Source organism: Mauremys reevesii, linkage group 9 (genome assembly GCF_016161935.1).
Source record: "Mauremys reevesii isolate NIE-2019 linkage group 9, ASM1616193v1, whole genome shotgun sequence".
Taxonomy (NCBI): Eukaryota; Metazoa; Chordata; order Testudines; family Geoemydidae; genus Mauremys; species Mauremys reevesii.
This window is the reverse complement of record NC_052631.1, coordinates 86,460,082-86,480,045: the sequence shown is the minus strand read 5'-3', so window position 1 is coordinate 86,480,045 and position 19,964 is coordinate 86,460,082. Positions and strand designations below refer to the sequence as shown.

At 41.8% G+C, this 19,964-nt stretch overlaps 1 protein-coding gene across 6 annotated transcripts in view; it reads left to right on the top strand.

The window, feature by feature from the left end:
* The window catches only part of COL4A5 (collagen type IV alpha 5 chain), a 135,069-nt gene that overhangs the window by 110,027 nt on the left and 5,078 nt on the right, over positions 1-19,964 (top strand). For 3 of the 6 annotated variants that reach the window (XM_039488494.1, XM_039488493.1, XM_039488498.1), the window contains 14 exons: positions 805-885; positions 1,913-2,011; positions 3,234-3,284; positions 4,176-4,361; positions 6,585-6,593; positions 9,927-9,935; positions 11,360-11,493; positions 12,104-12,176; positions 12,325-12,396; positions 13,090-13,218; positions 13,382-13,480; positions 15,113-15,325; positions 15,702-15,879; positions 19,753-19,867. In XM_039488494.1, the coding sequence (XP_039344428.1) occupies positions 805-885; positions 1,913-2,011; positions 3,234-3,284; positions 4,176-4,361; positions 6,585-6,593; positions 9,927-9,935; positions 11,360-11,493; positions 12,104-12,176; positions 12,325-12,396; positions 13,090-13,218; positions 13,382-13,480; positions 15,113-15,325; positions 15,702-15,879; positions 19,753-19,867 (1,448 nt within the window). The remainder of the gene's footprint in view (positions 1-804; positions 886-1,912; positions 2,012-3,233; positions 3,285-4,175; positions 4,362-6,584; positions 6,594-9,926; positions 9,936-11,359; positions 11,494-12,103; positions 12,177-12,324; positions 12,397-13,089; positions 13,219-13,381; positions 13,481-15,112; positions 15,326-15,701; positions 15,880-19,752; positions 19,868-19,964) is intronic. The other 3 variants (XM_039488497.1, XM_039488496.1, XM_039488495.1) reach the window with 2 other exon arrangements.

The following is a 19,964-nucleotide window of genomic DNA, read 5'->3' as shown; positions in this document are numbered from 1 at the left end:
TAGACTGCTACAACAAAGCCCTTGTGGAGCTTGGCTTTTATTATAACTTAAGAATTAATTGTAAAGAGGAGATTTTTTTTCAGTGCATACAAATATGAATTCATAAGGTTTGGCAATCTTATCTAGAGACTTCTTAGCAGCTTACAGCAATGATTCAGCTGCGCTGCTGATGCTCTAAGCTGACGGGAGAGAGCTCTCCTGTTGACTTAATTACTCCAGCCCCGAGGAGTGACAGTAGCAGTATCAGTGGGAGAAGCTCTCCCAACCCCAGTGTTTTCATGTCCAAATTTAGTGATATATAAACTAAGGGACCAAACATGATAGGTGCTAAGTGTCCTTAACTCACATTAACTTAATGCTATGGAGGTGAGACCCATGTCCCATTAAGATATTTTTCTGGAAAGGAGGTAGGGAGTGGGGAATGATGGGTTAGCTGCTGTCCATCATGCTTTCACTGTGTTGCTAACTAAATATGCTGTTGCTGTTTACTAGGTTATATCCATTTTAGAGATGATACTATTGGCCTTCAGCATTAAGTAATTAAGAAGGTGGGATTCTGAAGGATGGCAGGAAAAAAACCACCTTTAGGCAACCATGTTTTATGTTGATGAACTTCCTCTTCTTTAAAGTCCTAGTGCCCCTTTAAATGAATGGTTGCAAATCTATGGTATTAACAGTTGCAGCATGTGTTGTACAGTATCTTGACACTCTTTACTTGGTCTGACTTGTACCTTATCCAGTGCTTACCAGTACCTGATAGAACACTGCAGTGTCTTGTTTGATTAACATGTCTCTATTTCACAGGGACACCAGGAATTCCAGGACCAAAAGGTATTGATGGACCCCCAGGTAATCCTGGTCTCCCTGGATCACCTGGGCCACCAGGTAGGCATGAATAGTACAACAAAGTCAAGCTTGCAGAACCTCAGTTATAATATTTGTATTATTTAAGCCTGGCTTATGCTGTCCATCAGAAAGTTCTGTGACCTATAGTAGATATCTGACTCCCAAACTGTGACTTGCAGGATTAAACAGGAAAGAGTGATTTGAAATAGCTTCAAAGCTTTAGTTGAAAGTGAAGGTTATGAAATGCTGTTTGCAAAATCCAAATTCCGTTTCAGGAAAATGTAGGCTGGCATTATGGGTTCTTTATGTTTCTTCATAATAATTTCTGACATGGAATCCCATCTTGGATGGCAAAATTCTCATTGATTACAGAGGGCATATGACCAGATCCACTAATGGCAAGTGCAGATTTACCATGGTGGAATTAGACCTTGCAAAAGGAATACTGTGATTACAAGTGCTACACTATGTATCAAATTATTGTGTTAAAACTGTAAATTGCCATGGAAGTTTTGCCTGCAGGATTTGGTCCCATGAACCTTTTTTAAAATTTGAAATAGCTTCTTTTTTCATATCTTGACAACTATATTGTGTGATGTGTATCTGTTCTCATTCTCTCACACTCACACACACATGTACATATAGTACCCTGAAACCAAATTACAATAATGCCATTATACTTGAACCTTCTTTTAGCAACCCTGACTACTTGTGTCACTGACAAAGTTATCTCATTACCTTTTGAAACTAGCAAGTATCTGTTTCTGTATCTGTTGGCTTTCTTTATATTAAGCATTGTAATATCTTAGCCTGTGTTTGCAGAAGCAAGAACCTAATCTCACCTATGAAAGGAAGCATTAGATGGATTTTAATCGCCATTAAACTGCTTAAAGATCACAGTTCTGTGACCTTTTTCTGTGAGTGCAGAAAGCAGAGAAGGAAAGAGTTTTGGTTTGGATTTTAAATGTTCTCATTCACATGGACTTGATATTACCTGGTCATTCCTTCAGTTTTAGTTTTGTGGCAGGTGTGCTCTGCTCTAATATGTTGCTCTATGTTTTTTTAGGTGGTGATGGCCGTCCTGGCCCCCCGGGTCTTCCAGGGGAGAAAGGGCAGCCAGGTCGGGATGGTATTCCTGGACCAGCTGGACAGAAGGGTGAACCAGGTTAGGTTCCTTCCTTTTTATTTTCTTCTTCTAACTCTGTGTTCTGATTTCTACTCTGTCCTCTTCCAAAACCATCCATGCTCCCTTGGAATAGCCTCTGTGATTCCCAGCTCTTGAGGGTGCACACAAAGGAGGGCATCAAGCCTCCAGTGAGATACAGGGCAGGAACTCTCTTCACTCTTAGACATTTGGCCCTCTAAGGCTTTTGTAGTTGAGCACAATCCCTTCCCCTCTAATTCCGTTCCAGCTGCCATTGCTTCCACTACCTCTAGGGATGGGCTGCACCCATCCTGCCAGATCACTTTATTTGGCCCACCAACCAGGGATGCAGCCATGGGTGGGCTCACCCAGGTCCACCCAAATCTGAGTGTGAGAGGAGGTGGCTCTGCCAGCACCTGGAGTGATGGAAGGGGTAAGAACCTTGGTCAGCACGGAGCAGAGGATGGTGAAAGCGGGTGAGAGGCGGTTCTTCCTACCGCCTGGAGGAGAGGAGGCAGTTCCTCTGCACCTGCTGCAGTGCAGGCAGAAGGTCACAGCTCTGGTTACTGTGGTCTCACTCCTGGATGGCCCTGGTGAACAGCTGCTGGGGTTGCTGAATGGGGGTAGCATGTCCCCGGGGGCAGGGTAGTGTTGGCGGGCACGAGCTCATCCTCCTTCCCAGAAATCATGTAGCTGAACATGGGTGGGCAAGTGTATGTGGTGCGGCATGGTAGCATCGTTGTGGGACTCATTGCTCTGGCCTGCAAGCTGCCCTGGGACAGCAAGGGCCTCTTATTCCTCAGCCATGAAGGCTACCTCTTCCACTATATCCTGGAGCCTTTTTTTTTTAATGACCTGCCAAAGCATTTTAGTGGGTTGTGGGCCCTCTACTACCTTAAAAATGTCCATCCCTGCTCTAGAACCTTCTTGGATCCAGAAGGTACTCCCTTAAAAATAGCTACTATCTCACAACTATAAATGGAAATTTACCAAAACTCATAATGTGAAAGACCATCTTGAGGTTGGAAAGAAACATGCCATGTAAGCAGCATATCACCTTGGAGGAGATCCCTTAACTCTGAGGGGAGATGTGGAAGTGAGCGAGAACCCTATTAGAACCCCCTCATTAAGGAAACCGAATTACCAGTAGGGGATTCTAACTTCTTATCCTCACCCTAGGCTTCCTGCTTCTGGAGAGTTGAGCACTCCACATTTGTAAAAAGATTATTCTGTTTCTTTTCAGGTCAACCAGGTTTTGGGCGCCCAGGACCTCCTGGACTCCCAGGATTATCAGGCAAAGTGTCATTGTTCTTTCCTTAATAAGGATGTTTGTAAAATGTATATATACACAAAAGGGAGAAAAGGTGGTAGACATTTAGCTGATATCGTTATGCTGTACCAAATTAACAATGTAGCAGTAACTTTTTATCTCATATACTACAGTAGGACCTCTCTAATTTGCATCAGTAACTGAGACCCCCATGGCTCACTATTGAACTTAGTGAATTAACAATTAAGCAAAAAAGACAAGACGGTTAAATTGACTGCATCATGCACTGTACTTTGTTGATTTACTCCTAACAAATATGGCTTAGTTATAAGGTATGACAATGGGTAAAATTTGCAGAAGCACCTAAGTGACTTTCAAAAGTCACTTGCAAATTTTCTGAAGTGACTTAGACACTTAGGAGTCTAATTTCCTTTGACTTTCAAGGTGACTAAGACTCCTAAATCACTTGGCCACTTTTCAAAATTGTATCAAATATGTCTTAACACTCTGTGCTATATTGTATGAAATTAATAAAGTCTTAATACTGGGGGATCTCACCACAGCAATGTCACGTCCATTAAACCTTTGCTCAGAAGTGGCGTTGTGAGACCCTTATGAGTTTGAGCATCAGTGGATTTGAAGAGTAGCAAAGTGAAATTTAGCAAGGTACTCTTGCATGCCCCAAGTTATACAACTTCTTGTCCTGCAAGAAGTCTCAGCTCTTTAGAGTCTGATTGTCCTCTCATGCCAGTTTTATATTGGTGTAACCCCATTGGTGCCAGTGAGGTGTGTTCAGATTTACACCTTTATAAGCAAGAATGGAATCATTTCCTAATACTTCAACTGAAGTTTCGATATTTTACATGTAACTAAACTAAATACAGCATCCATAAACATGTCTGTTTGGTTTAACAGGGCAAAAGGGTGAGATGGGATTACCTGGCCCTCCAGGATCCCCAGGACTTACAGGTTTGAAGGGTGAAAGAGGTTTCCAGGGATTCCCCGGTCTACAAGGTCCACAAGGTCCGCCCGGCCTGCCTGGGCCACCTATGGAAGGTCCTAAAGGTAGTCCTGGTCCACAAGGTGTACCTGGGAGAACAGGTAGGAATGCGGTTCATAACAGTCCATCTCTGTCAATAATTCTTTATTTTGCTGGCAGGTTATCAGCCTTTAGAACTTGTGAATTTAAGACCAATTCTTTTGATATAGTGTTTGGCTGACAGCTGTGTTTCCATGCTATAACCTTGAAATAGTTCTTGGTAACTAAAAGGCTATCTTGCCAAAAGCAAGAATATTAAGATACTAAAAACAAATAAAAATCTTAATTTCTGCTAGTCTCTTTTTTGAAAGACCCTGCTCATACCTGGCAGCAAAATACAATGCATTGATAAACGTGAGATTCTCAGCATGTTGTCACAGCAATCATCTAGAGAGCACCAAATCAACTTTTGCAGCATCTGCCAAATATGCCTTTGTGGTATTGTCACATGATCAATGAATTTCATCGTGCACAAAAATAAAAGTAATAAACTCCATCATTCTAGGACTCATGAAAATCAAATTCATATTAGCATCACAGCATGATCAAATTGGATAGTGGTTTCTTCATCTCAACATCATGTATGCACATCATTGTTCCATCGTATCACACGTTCCAATGGATTCAGTGCAACACAATGCTGTCTTCATCTTTCCATTCCGTGTTTGCATCTTGTTCCTGCATCTACTAATTCTGGAAATGATGAATTCCATCCTGGGTTAACATCACTGAGCAAATCCCTGGTGTACTGAGGAATTAGATTAATTTATGTGCTTATATATTTCATGGAAAATGAATCAATATTAAGATGCCACTTTTGAGCGATTAAGGACTGTGTCAGTGAATATTCTGTCTTTCACCTCTCAAGGCCTTGTCTCATAGTTGTTACTTGGACTTGAAATTAATTAGCAGCTAATACTATAAATTGACACCCAAAGTGCTTGACATTCATTTTCAAGAGAAGCAGCTTATTGAAGTGAAGTTGTTTGCTTGCTTACAGATAGAATACACTTTTTTTTAAAAACTGAAACTTTGCAAGTATTCTGAATTTGGGATTTTTCATTGGTGAAAGCTCTGGGTGAGGAAGGTAAACATTGAGTTAGTGCATTTACAAAATAACTACTATCTGTATATTGGCAATTTAGGGGGCGGGGGGGGAAGTTGTAGGGGTTTTTTCAATATAAATTTTCTAAGGTCTTTAGGATTGTGAGGTTGGAGCCAAATTAACCCCTGGGGCAAGTAGATGCAACTCCAAGTAAGAGCTGTAACAAGCTAGACCTTTGAGATCTTCAGATGAAAAGTGGTATCCAAGTGCAAAGGATTATGATGATGAAACATTCCATAGGACAGCTGATTGCTGTTCTATAATGATCAGAGCCTTTACTTAAAATAATTTCTCATACGAAAAGTTACCCCACAAAATCTAAACTGTATGAAGTAAAACATTAAATTGTGAACAATTTGTGATCCCATATTTCACTTGTAGCATAGGTCTATTTCTGCTGGTCTCTGATCCTGTTTACATGTTTCATATAAACCCTGCAATTATTAACCTAAATCAGTCGGCAAGGTAGAAGACAAGACCATTATTTTGTGCACTTTTTAGGTTATCAGTTGGAAAACACCAGTGAAGTTCTGCTCAGGCATGTTTTCTCTCTTTCATCTCCATTTTTGTTGCATGGAGTGTATAAAGTGAAATGTTTGTCTTGCTCATTTGTGCATGGACTAATGTGGATAAACCAAACTATTATTGCAGTTCTATTACAATCAGCACTTTGTAGAACAAAATGACTATAGCCCATTGTTGAAATGCTGCTTTCATAACATTTCAACCTCAGGCAGTTAATCATAAAAGCAACTGTGCTGCTGACAAATTATCCCACTTCTAAGGAAATAATAAAAAAGTGAATCAGATGCATCCATTGCTTGTTAACTTCTGGGTGTATTTTCAGACTAGTTAAAGTGACCAAATTCAAACCTGGTATCATTCCATTGACTTCTGCTGAGCTACATCTGGGATGAGTTTTCATGATGATAATAGTAAGGGTTTATTAATAGCTAATACAGTAAAGCAGATTCCTAAGAGAATGAAGCACTATTTTTAACTCTGTTTTATTATTGACCATGAACAATAATAGTTTGGTGATTGCATACCGTATGTAAAGCAATATTGAGCTAAATCTAAATTGAAAGGTTTAGTTTAATACATTGACATTTCTAACAGTTTTGATGTTTTTCCCCCTGTTGTAATGATGGCCTTGGTGAACTTTGATCCCTACTCCCAGGTCCTTCAGGTTAGCCCCTTAACTCCAAAATAGTAATGTTGCATGAAGTTGAATGTGTACACTTTAAAAAACCCTTTTTTGATGTATAAATGTAGAGAACTAAAGTCAGGTATACCAAGTCATTCTTCATACGTACCTTTGATTAAGTAGGAGTACAGGAGAGCCAAATGCAGACTTTCAGACTCACCTATGCCCATCATTTGGGGACTGATCCTGGGAAGTGCTGAGCACCCATTGTTCCCTAACTACAGATGAGTTAAGACCATGTGGCACCCTGCTAGTGGCTTTCAGAACCCTGCAGGATTGCGCCCCTGACTGGGAAATATATTTTGTAAAATTTCTTCCCAGTCCAACTGAAAGGGGAAAAGTAAGATTTCTCCCACCCTCCCCTTTTAATAATTGATATGCTGCACAGTGTTCTCATCCCTTGCCTGGAAATCCATGGTTTGCAAGTCAGTTAAATGACAACATTCATTTCTGTAAAACCTGCAGTTGTTGATTATGGACAGCCAGGAGTGAGGGCACCGTATAAGGAATTAGCCTGGATTAGCCTTCATAATCTATTATGTTGTTTCTTTGGAAAAGTTGACAAGCATATGTTTTATATAATCTTAAATGTAGATTTTGAGATCCAATAATTCCTTATTTTTTACATTCTGTGTCTTGCAAATTTAACATGGCTATCTTGATTGTTGTTTTGAGTCTTAGAGAAGGAAAACACTAAATGAAATAAAAGAGAAGTGAGGCAATGGGCACCTCATGTAGTGCCTCTGCTGTGATACTTGTTCTCTGTAAAATATTTGTTGTTCACCAAACCAGTTGGGATATGAGGAGACCTATAGGCTTTTTATTTAACAAGCAGCAGGAGGAAGGAAAGTAGATGTGTATGCCAGTGCATATAGAGGGAAGTGAAAGAAGACTTTTCCAAGGACAGGCTGTGCAGAAAGATGATTATCCATTCTTGCTGTTACGCAGTTCTAGTTACAGGTATTATGAATAGCTCACTTAGGACTTGTCTACACATGAAAGCTTTGCCAGTTATACTGATATGGTTAAACTGGTATAACTCCCTGTGTGGGCCCTCTTATTTTAGAATTAGAATGGCTTTTTTTAAGCTTAAATGCCTTCCAAAGTGACACAAACTACCCCAAAAAGGCCCTCTTGTATGAGAATACAAGTGCCTACCCAGTGACTATACCAGTATAACTATAGCACTTTAAGGGTATGTCCAGACTACCCGCCATATCAGGGGGTAGCGATCAATTTATCGGGGATCGATATATCGCGTCTCATCTAGACGCGATATATCGATCCCCGAATGCGCTCCCCGTCGACTCCGGAACTCCACCGGAGCGAGCGGCGGTAGTGGAGTTGACGGGGGAGCCGCGGACGTCGATCCCGCGCCATGAGGACAGGAGGTAAGTCGGAATAAGATACTTCCACTTCAGCGACGGTATTCCCGTAACTGAAGTTGCGTATCTTACGTTGACACCCCTCCTCCCCCAGTGTAGACCAGGCCCAAATTCACATGTTAGCTTATGCCAGTATAATTTTCCCATGTAGACAAGCCCTTATTTTCATAACCTTATCTCATCTCCATAAAGTTAGTAGAACAGAGAGAGGCTTCCATTGCCATTTATTAGTCTAACTAAATTGAAGCACAAAGCTATCTCCTCTATAAGACTGCAGAAGATGTTTCATAAGTGTTTAGCCATTTTTTCAGATTTATTTAAATCATAGCATACTGTGCATGTAGCACTAGCCAGCTGTTGTAAAGTCCCAGTGTCTGTCTTTAGAATGAAAATGACTTGGCATACCTATGTAATTACAGTTTTATTCAATGAAGTCTTGAAAGTTTTGCTCTGATGACTTTTAGGAAACAAAGTGCTGTGATCAAATTCAATAATGAATCCGATGTAGTTTTAACTGTGTACACTAAGTGCTGCTAGAGGCTTAATGTACCAACCTATGTCCACATCTCACTCTAGGTCTTAAGGTATAAAAAGAATGTGGTCTCCTCTTTTTATCTAATTGTGGTTTTGTCTGCATCACAAAACCATCACACAGTGTGATTTGAATAGCAGTCATGCTTCAGGAGAGGCCCCACATCTTGGGTAAGCAGAGGGGTTTCAGTTCAAGATGGAGGGCCACCTGAGCTAGCCCTACTCCATGCTTTGTCTAATACTCTCTATCTCACCAAATTCAGCACAGACTCTCAGCTAGTCAGGCATCGTATTTGGAAATCATAGCAAAACTTACTTACATTGTATAAGAAATTAACATTAGCAACAAGATGCTATTTTTAACTATTATAAAGCTACTATTAATAAAGTGTCAAAAGTGTAGAAAAATAGAACATTGAGATAAACCTGACATGTTCACTGTGGTTTTTAGCTGAACGTTGCATGAAATATATATTTAAATCATTTCACTGACATTAAAATGGGTGAGGGGTGATGGATCCAGATTGTCTTAATTCTGGAGGATGTCAGGGAGGTCACTAAAGACTTGCCTTCACTGAACAGAAGAACCCTTAAATTGGCTTTCCAAGTGTGTTGCAGCATAAAAAAAACTCACTAAGAAATTAAAACAGACCAATTAGCATTTTGTAGCATTTTTTAATCAAGAACAATGCCAACAAGAGAACGGTTCTAAGCATAGATGTACATGTCATGCTATATATTTTCCTCCAGATTACATTTCTAGCACCTGACCAGTGCACATTTTAACATTTTTCTTTTGTTCCATTTTTTTGTATTGCTCACTAGTATTCTGCTCTTCGACTTCCTTTCGCAAATGGTGACATTCGCATCTGTGCAGTGGGACTTAAGTGGTGATTGCATCGTGTGCTAACCCTCTGCACAGAGATGAATCTAAGCCAAAAAGAAGGTGAAATATTCTGAATCTATTAATTCAATTGGATATTCACCAGACTCCAGGCCATGCAGAGACTGAGTGTTGTCAGTGAAATGGTTACTTAGAACAACCCTCATTTGTATAGGACTAACTGGCAGCAGACCTCACTTGTAACGTTAAAGCAAAAACATGCTCTTCAGTAAAGCTTAAGTTTCTGATTTAATGAAGAGTTTCATGTTGGCCTTAGTAGCCTAATCACCAGAATAAGTTGTATGTGAAAATGTATATATTTGCCTACTCATGTATGGTTTTTTGCATGCATGTTGATTATATTGTAAATACAAAATATACTGGTGAAACGGGTTATTGTTTAGTGCATATACTATCATCCGTACTATTTCTAACTAGTAATCTTGTTTTGTACTGTGTGATGTCTGATCCTTCTAACATCGATCATTGGGCTTTGGTGAACTCTGATCCTTCCAGGTCCTCCAGGTTAGATTCTTAACTTGGTCAATTTATTTTACTGCATTGCATTTGTCATATGAAAAATTGATGTTTCTCTGTAATTCAAAGATTGTTTTTAAGTGCTGTGGGTACCCAGTAGATGGTACCTGTTGACAGTTAGCATTCCTGAGAAGCTAACCTGTAATTACTTCTCATGTGTGCAGTACCAGGTCCAGTTTCTCTTCAGAAAAAGCTTGTATGGTGGCATGTGTCTTTAGCTGTCAACTGCATGACTTGTTTGATATGTGGCACTAAATTGCTACTGAATTTTAAAAAGAAATGGTTAGGGTTTTATCTTCAGAACTGCATGCAGAAATCTCGCTCATCAAATCCATTCTCTGTACATGGCCTCTTTGGGGACTTTAAAGAGAGACTTTAAATTGTTAAAGGTTTCAGAAGAACTGAAACGCCAGTACATGTATAAAATCTTATTACATGAGTAGAATTAAGGAGGAGAAAGTCATGAATTCTCCAGCAAAGAGAAGACTCTATTTATTAGACCCCTTCATCTCCACATACAAAGGTATAAATGGACATGTGACTTAAATCATAACAGCACTTTCCATTTTACTTGCCATGCAGTTTGTGTCACTTATGAGTAACGATGACCTTGTATTTATCACTGTCGAACAAAGGTGAAATGATCTGATGGGGTGTTTTGTTTTCAATACACTATGAACTTACATGAAAATAACAACAACAGGGTATTTCACTCTCTGTCTACATAAAGGAAAGGGTAATGCAATCCCCAGGGTCGTGTTTAGGTACTCCCTACTGCTCAGCGGAGAAATTTGTTGAGTGCACCTTTAAGAAAAAACTAATTCTGAATGTTAGAGAAAATAATTGAAACAAATGTCCAATCTCCATTGGAGCTGATATATTGAAATCAGCCTAATTTTTGGAGAGGAGATTAATCAACTGAAAGAGGCATTCACTCCTGAGCTTTGGTTGGGAAAGGCTCTGCTCTTACCCCTATGCCTGTCTCCTCTGCCTCTTAGAGGTGGAACAGCCTCCAAGAGAGGCAGCATTTAGGGGCATTTTTTACCTTCCCCAGTCAGGAGCAGCACTTTGAGGAGGGGGCACACGGGTCCTGCTTCCCTCAATGGAAACATCAAACTCTGTCTGCAGTAGGTGGCAACATTTTACGCTCTGTGTGTGTCACTCTGTGACACTGGCTTTCACAATGGAGTTGGTCAATCAAGAAAATACTCGAGAAGGGGAAAACGCTATGTATTCCCATTAGATTAGCCCTAGCCATGCACTTTGCATTGGTGGTGGGGGAAGCCAAGCTAAAATATATATATTTTAATGTAGAGACCACAGTCCTTATATGCATATCCATACAGAATGCACAGGAGTCATGGGCAGGCTGACTCATACTGATCCATGAACATCTGTTCTGTAATATCAAGGTCTGCCAGGGCCAGAAGGTCCACGGGGTCCCCCTGGAAATGGAGGATTTAAAGGAGAAAAAGGAAACCCAGGTCAGCCAGGCCAGCCCGGCCTCCCTGGTCTAAAAGGAGATCAAGGACAACCTGGACGCCAGGTATGATAAGGGGTGATGCTTATTTCTAGCTGGGAGTGTTTTATTTTTAAAAAGAATAAAATATGGAGCCTTCTGATTGGAAGATGCATTTTATAATAAGCCTAAAGCCAGACTGTAGTCTCTAACACTCTGGAACAGATCCTGGCTTCTAGTGGGCAGAGGAGGTGTAGAGGATGTTGGGCTCACCGCTAACCTGCTTTCCTCCCCCACACAGGTGGCTGGGCAGGATTTCTCCATAGTGTTTAAGTGAGAGCAACAGTAGCTAATGCACCATCCTTGGTCTGTTGCCCCTTGCCAGTGAGGGATGATGGCACATCTCCCAGTCAGAGAGAGAGAGAGTGTGTGAGTGTGTGTGTGTGTGTGTATTATATACCACTGTAGGCCACCCACTGGTCCTGTTCACAGATGTAGTAATAAATGAGCCCTATTGCATGCTCTCCTTTTTTTGCTGTGGATTTATACATTCCTGGTGCTGTTTCCTGGCTCATTAAGTTTCTGTGTGTAGCAAGAAAGCTTGGAAATCCTATATTCTTGTTTGTCCCCAGTCCACCCTTTTTCTTTCCTGAGACTCAGTGAGAGGATTAAATAATTGTAAAGCTACTTTGTTTAGGGTGATCCTGGTCGTCCCGGCCTGAATGGAATGAAAGGTGATCCTGGGGTTCCAGGTGTTCCAGGATTTCCAGGTATTTAAAAATCATTTCAAACAAAGCCTTTAGAACTCAGTAATGTCCAACTAGTAGAGGAGAGGAGCCCGCTTTGGGCACTCATGCTGTAGATTTTTTCAGGAAGCACATACTTTCACTGTGTAACTGTATTGATTTGGTGTTTCAGGTATGAAGGGTCCCATTGGGCCTCCAGGAGCAATTGGTTTTAAAGGTGATCAAGGTCTGTCAGGTCCACCAGGTATGAATCATGGTTGATGCTACCCTGCCACTTTCTTGGCTTCAGGGAGGTAGAATTGGACCCAAAGGCATGGAACCAAGTCCATGCCTGGTGTAACTCACTCAGGTTAGGCAGAGATACCCCAGCAATGGAATTTGTCCTTGTTGTATGATGTTATGAACAGCAATTTAAACACCATTATAAAATAACAAACACCATTCATTGTTTTTAAAACTTTCCTTCCACTTTCCTAGTAAGGGAAAAGCCACTTAGATATCTAATGTAGACCTATTCCTCTTCATTCAGTGGAAAGACGCTGCTCAAGAGGTGGTAGCTGATGATTTCCCGTTCCAACACTTCCTCTGCTGATTTTTTATTATGTGGTTGTTTCGTGTTGACTCAAGAGTACCATGGAGAAAAGGACTTCAGCACAGTTTAACACCAGTAATAAAGCTGACTTTACTCTGTGTTTCCTTGGATATATGGAACAGCCCCTATAAGAGTCAGTCTATCCTTTTTGCAAGGATGCAACTAAGAGCAAATTTTTTACTTGACCTCTAGTTGCACTGTTTAAGATGACATCAGCCATGAGATCTGATCAATGGAATAAAGAATTATAGGGCTGATGAATTAATCAAACTTCCCTTTGTGTCTTTTGGAGTCACCTCCATCTTGGATTGTCTGTCTCTCTAATACAAACTTGCTTTATCCTAGGTCCACCAGGCTTACCTGGCCCTGCTGGAAAAACCATTGTAGTAAAAGGTGACCTGGGTCCTCCAGGTCCACCAGGCCAGCCTGGATTGAAAGGGCCACCTGGATTGTCAGGCCCACCAGGTTTGCCAGGTATGATCACTGTGGACTGCAGGCTTTACTGTTTGTTTATAGGAAGTGACTAGTTAACAGATTGCAGTAGACCGTTTCCTCTAGAGAGGTTCCTGGGTTTATTTGCTGAGACTTAGGTGTGCTTGCAAGAGTGTAACTTTCATTGCTCCATTTATTTTTCTAGGTCCAATAGGCCTTCCTGGGGATCCTGGGCGAGATGGACTTCCTGGATTTGATGGTCCAGGAGGACGCAAAGGCGAGAGAGGACTTCCAGGCCAACCAGGTATAATAAGTACCCTAATTCTGGTGAGGAGAAAGGGGGTTGGTATGTTTTAAAAAAAAAAAGAAGAATCGCTTCTTAAGAATGCAGACAAATGTCAGGACTTGTATTCTGTTGCAATTCACATGCAACAATGCTAAATTTTTAGGAATAGGGTGTCCCAGCTATCCTGCTGTTAGATAGTCCAATATGGTATCTTTGCTGGCATACGCTGTAGACTTATAAAAGTCATTAGTCTTAAAACCGCCCAGCGGCAGACTCAGTGCTGGTATTCAGGGCCAGCTCCAGGGTTTGTGCCACCCCAAGCGGCGGGGGCGGGGGACGCAATTGGCGGCAGCTCCACCGTGCCGCTTTCTTCTTTGGCGGCAATTCAGAAGCAGGTCCTTCCCTCCAAGAGGGATCGAGGGACACGCCGCTGAATTGCCGCCAAAGAGCCTGATGTGCCGCCCCTTCTCCTTGGCCGTCCCAAGCACCTGCTTGCTGGGCTGGTGCCTGGAGCCGGTCCTGCCGGTATTGTTGCTGGATCCATTTCCTGGATGTTGTTTTATTTCACTTTGTTTTGAGTTCAATAGAACACTTTTCTCAGCCTGCAAGAAGAGAATGTCCTTAAGAACCAGGAAGGAAAAAGATCCACCTTTCTAGAAACTGAGTCTTAAAACTTAGCTAATTAAGAGCAATGACAAAGAGGGGACCCTGAAGTTCCCAGGCACGTTTTTTATGGTCTGCTCTAAGGTTGTTACGGCACATTTTATCTTCCATTCTTAGAGCCTGTTCCAAAGCCCATTGCAGTCTTTCCATCTATTACAGTGGGTTGTGGATCTCCTCGAAGAGAGGGAGTGTGTTCTAGCATAAGACACTTAGCTCACGTCTGCCATTGACTTACTTTGTGACCTGTAAGCAAGTCCAGTAGGGCTAACTTGCTACGGTGCACATACAATTGTGTGGGTTTGGAATGGCTTACCTACCCTGTTCGTAGCTAACTACAGTACTCTATGGCCCCCACTTACTGTCGTTTCTGAGCACTTCTCAGTCACTAAGGCATTTATCCTCAGAACACACCAGTGAGATACGGCCATACTATTAGTCTCATTATTTTATAGCCAGGGAACAGTCACTGAGGGACTTAAATGACTTGCCCAAGACCACACCGGAAGCCTGTGAAAGTACCCTGGAGCAGGGTATTGCACAAAGGTCTCCCAAATGGCAGACTAGCACCCTAACCACTGGACCAACCTTCCTCCTTGTTGGAGCCATTGAGTACCTAAGAAACATTGCACAGGCCAATTAGACAATCGCTTGTGCTTGCTGTCACGTGCAGTTTAGAACATTGGGCTCTTGTGGGTCAATTTTCAGACATGCTGAGCAATTCTAGAGCCAACTGAAGTCAATGGGAGTTTGGGAGCTGTGGCTGCTTCCATACCTCTGAAAATCAGCTCCTTCATTTCTACAGGCCTGCACTTATTTACCCTTTTAAAACCCCTTTTGAAAACCGGGGAGAATATTCACCTGACTCGTAGGAGCGCTTGGGCTTCATGAATGTGTTCAAAGTGTGCTGTGTTCCTTGGATGAAATGTTCTCGAGTAGTTAACAGATATGCGAACAAATGTCTGCGCTGTGCTTCTCCTGTGTAAACAGGCTTTCAAGGTACGCAGGGACCCCCTGGTCCTGATGGCTTGCAAGGCCCACCAGGTCCTCCTGGAACAGCTTCTGTTGCTCATGGATTCCTTATAACTCGACACAGCCAGACTACAGACACACCATTGTGCCCACAAAGAACAATAAGGATATACGATGGATTTTCTCTTCTATACGTGCAGGGAAATGAGAGAGCCCATGGCCAGGACTTAGGTGAGATGCATCGTATGCACTATTGGTGTGGGCTTTTACAGGGGAAGGAAGCTTCAGCTTCTTCTCACAATTCTCTGATTCCTTGTAGTCCCTGAGAATTCTACAGCCCAGGAAGTCATTCAGATAAGGGTAGGGGCTTTGCCGCTGAGATCTGTCATCTCCATGGGCTTGCACCAGTGGTCACACACTAAAATTCACAGGCAATATTTTGCCCCCATATTTCAGTTTGGCAATCCCTGCTGTGCATTCATAAGAGGCTGAGAAGAATATGCAGATAGTGTTTAAAAATGGGGGGCGCTACATTTCCTTTAAGCACAGTAAGATGAGAATTCTTTTCTGTATCATAATTCATATATGTGTATATCTTATTCTGTAGGTACTGCTGGGAGCTGTCTCCGACGTTTCAGCACCATGCCCTTCATGTTCTGTAACATCAACAATGTGTGTAATTTTGCATCAAGAAATGATTATTCCTATTGGCTGTCCACTCCAAAACCAATGCCAATGAGCATGGAGCCACTGACTGGGCAGAGCATTCAGCCATTCATTAGCCGGTGAGCCAAAATAGGCGTAAGATTTTGTGTGGGATCTGAATAGATAGCACGTCTTGTTGAAATGTGGTTTTGGGCCTGCAGGCTGAATATTAAGACATGGTAAAAAGATTAATCAGTTGTATGTATTTTCTCTGAGCAATAATAGAACAACTTCTTATTTTAATGGCGGTGAATGTGTTATATGTGTAATCCAGTCTAGTGCCTCGGAGAAGGGGATTGGCAACCACTACTGATTGCTACTTTTATTTCCATGGCACCTAAGAATGCCATGGACATTTTCATTGTTTTTCATTTTTAATCCATCCATTGATCTAAAATCATGAATTTTGGTGCCTTTAAGGGGACATAATCATTTTAAAACATTTTAAAAAATACAATAGGGCAAAAGCTTTTAAATGTCTGTTTTTACTTCTCATTTATGCACAGCATTTCTTGTGCTTTATTTATCATGGACAGTGAAAGTAGACTAAACTAGTTTCCCTTTTTAAAACCATTTTCACCTTCTGGTTCTCAGCAGCATCGCAATGCTGTAGTATTTGGGTTGCAAACACTGCAGGGCAATCCAGGCAAAAAGAGATTGTTTTGAATGGACCTATTTACATTTCTGAAAACATTTCTATTAATATCAAGGTTTGTGAAACTTGAGTAACAAAGCATACAATTCTGGGCCAAAATCACTGCCTCACGAAGTCCCATCAACTCTGCTCTTTGAATAGCATATAACCTTAAATTGTGCATCTGGGCATATTTTTATGATTTATGTAGCATCCACAATGTACTAGAGGCTATGAACATACGCAAAGAGACACAATTAGTGACATAAAGAACATATAATCATATCTTATGAAGAGAGACAGATGTTTGCGTATTTCCTTTCACCCAAGGCTCCCAAAGTACTTAACAAACTTTACAAACTATGAGCCAGCTGGCAAAACTCCATTGCCTTTGGGGGAATTTTGCCAACTGAAAATTTGTCCCTATATTTAAATATATTTCATGCATCCTTGAAATGTAATGAAACAATGCACAGCAGCACTGTATCACAGTTCCAGACAGAAAGTGAAAAATGCCTTAGCCAGTGGAAACTAGAAGGGAGGGGTGAGCAGAAACTACCTACCAACCTGGAAGTTGGTCTGGATGCAGGATCTAGCAAGCGTAGTCTTTTATAAAAGTGTCAAGGGAATCTTTAATGAGCATAAGTGGTCAGGACCTTGTCTCTACCTTTCATCACAAGCCAATACAGAATTGCTGCTCTTATCTGGCACAGAGGCTTAAAATTTTGCGGGGACTGGATGGTTGCTCAAAGGTACCCAGAGTAACTGCCAGGGAGAAAAAAAAAAAAAAAAACCTCCCAGCTTGACCCATCGAGAAGTCTTTTTTGACTCATCTGGTAGAGATTTTGCAATTCTTTGAGCAGTTGTCCCTATAGGTATGTGCACACGCCTATGAGCTTTCAATCAGAGATTTTTGGTAGCAGTGTCCGTATGCCAGTACCTGCGCCCTACACATCCTCATGCTCCAATCCAAGGATAAATAGGGGAGTTTATCTGCTCCAGTTCCTTCTCAGCCACCTGTGGCTAGAGATGGAGAGTTGTGGTGCCCAGTAGCGTTAGCATTACTTAGCTTGTTTGCTTGTTCTTTTCTTTTCTTTTGTTTGTGGCTTTATTTTTTTCCTCTGGGCAAGCTGTGTGCTTTTGGGGTAGGGAGTTCCCCCCACCTTTGTTTTCATGGTTGGGACTTCCTGCTTGCCCTCAGCCCCTTTTTGTCTGTGGCCTTCATGGCTTGTACCCAAAACCCCAAGCTTCAAACCCTGCCAGACCTTCCCCTCAGTGACAGGTATTGCAGCTGCTCCACTGTCTCCATGGATTTCATGTGCCATTGAAGCGTAAGGTCTATGTGGGCTGATGATCAAACCCAGGAAGCTGAGAGGGGACAGACTCAAGTAGCTCCTTATAGAGGGTTCTTTAAGACCCACTGCCTCTTTGGGATCTGATTTTTTTTCCTTCCCTTTTTTCTTACTTTCATGCCCACCTCCAGCTGTGGCCTCCATCTCAGCCCCCTTACCCCTGTCTGGGTTCCCCCCTTCCGGAGACATGGCCCTGCTCCCGGCCCCAGCTCTGGTGGATGGGGGGGGAGGCATGAGACTGAAAAGTAAAAACTGCTTTCAGCACCCCCCCTATTAAAAGTGTTCCAGCACCACTGCCCACTGTAGATACTTTCAAAGATGCTGCCTGGTCGACTGTGCACACCTTTTCCCACCACTATGCTAATTGTGCAAGCTTCCATAGCAGATGCAGCCTTTGGTGCAGCTGTTCTCCAAACCGTGCTAGATCCTTCTCCTCAGCACCCACCTCCATAGTTGGAGCTCTGCTTGGGAATCACCTAAAGCGGAGCATGCATAGGGACAACTACTCGAAGAAGGAGAGGTTAATTACCTATACAGTAACTGGAGTTCTTTGAGATGTTTTGTCCCTATGGGTGCTCCACTACCTGCCATTCTTCCCCTCTACACTGTAGTCCTTGCCATGCCAGATTTTATAGCTGAGAAAGAACCGGAGCGGCAGCAGTTCTGCTTTCCCCTATGTGCCCATGAATCAAAGCACAAGGATTTATAGGGCAGAGGCACAGATCCAAGACACTGCTACCAGAAATCTCTGATGGAAAGCATGCGGGTGCTCACACACACCTAGAGTGGAGCACCCATAGGAACAAATCATCTGAAAGAACTCCAATTACTGTACTAGTAAATAACATCTCTGAATATGAGTCTTCACTGTTAGCTTTGTGCAAACTATTACTGGGCCAATTTCTGCCACTGCTTATGTAGATACAACTCCACATGAAGATAATGGTAGGTGAAACCATGTAACAGAGCAATATTGGGCTTGAGTGTCCAGCTAATCATAGGTGCTGGAACTAGGGGTGCGGAAGGTGCTGCAGCACCCCCCTCACTTTAAGTGATTTCCATTATATACAGGATTTACAGTTTGGTTCAATGGCTTTCAGCACCCCCACTATACAAATTGTTCCAGCACCTCTGGTGCTAATAATTAATTAGAATGAAAATGCAAGAACATCTGTCTTTAAGGCCACTGTTTCAAATCTTGCCCATATCCATAGCGTCACTGTCTTTCAACAGTTGTTTGGATCGTCTAGATGAAATGAGTTGACATTTGGAGTCTATTACTCTGTGGCTTTTACGATTTGGATACAAACCCAGTATGACTGGCATACTTGCTAACAGTCTCAGATGACAAGCTAGTGACTGAAGGCCTGATCCAATGCCCATTTAAGCCATTGGGAATCTTTCAATGGCCTTTGGATCATGCTCAGATTATTCTGAAGATTGAACTCCACTTTCTGACCTATGGCACCGTTCCCTTGAAATCAGGATTAGTGCACAACAGGCAGGATAGTGTGGCAAGCTAGTACTACCACTATGTATTTGACCTATTATGTGGAAAACCAAAAGACGTTAGCTTTCAGTACTGTCAGTCTGGCACCTTTTTAAGGAGTCTACTGTACTATGTATTTTTAAACAGAGCTCTCCCAGTTTTGCCTGCGTAAGAAGTGATTGATTGGGCTCATTAAAGGTTAGTTTTTTTAAAGGTACTCAATGCAATTAGATACAAAAAAAAATTCTGTTCTGTATTCCTATTTGTTTCACTGATGCAGTGGGAAATTCTGCGTACATATAAAACTGTTTGAGGGGTACAGTAGATCTAAATTGTTACAGCAGCCTTTCTTACATTATTTTTTCCCAATTTTTCATGTCATTTCTCTAAATTCTCCTGAAATAAAACTTGTATTTGGCTTACTTAATACATTATTGTAATGGCGTGATGTTTCTTTGATACCTCTCCTCATGTTTAGATGTGCCGTGTGTGAAGCTCCTGCCATGGTTATAGCAGTCCATAGTCAGACCATTCAAATTCCATCATGTCCGCAAGGTTGGGACTCTCTTTGGATTGGTTATTCTTTCATGATGGTAAGGGCCTCCTCCTCTCTCCCCAAATTTACTGTTAACTGTTTGTGTTTTGTACTAGCTACTTTGGGATTTTCTGTTACAAACTATAGTTTGTACC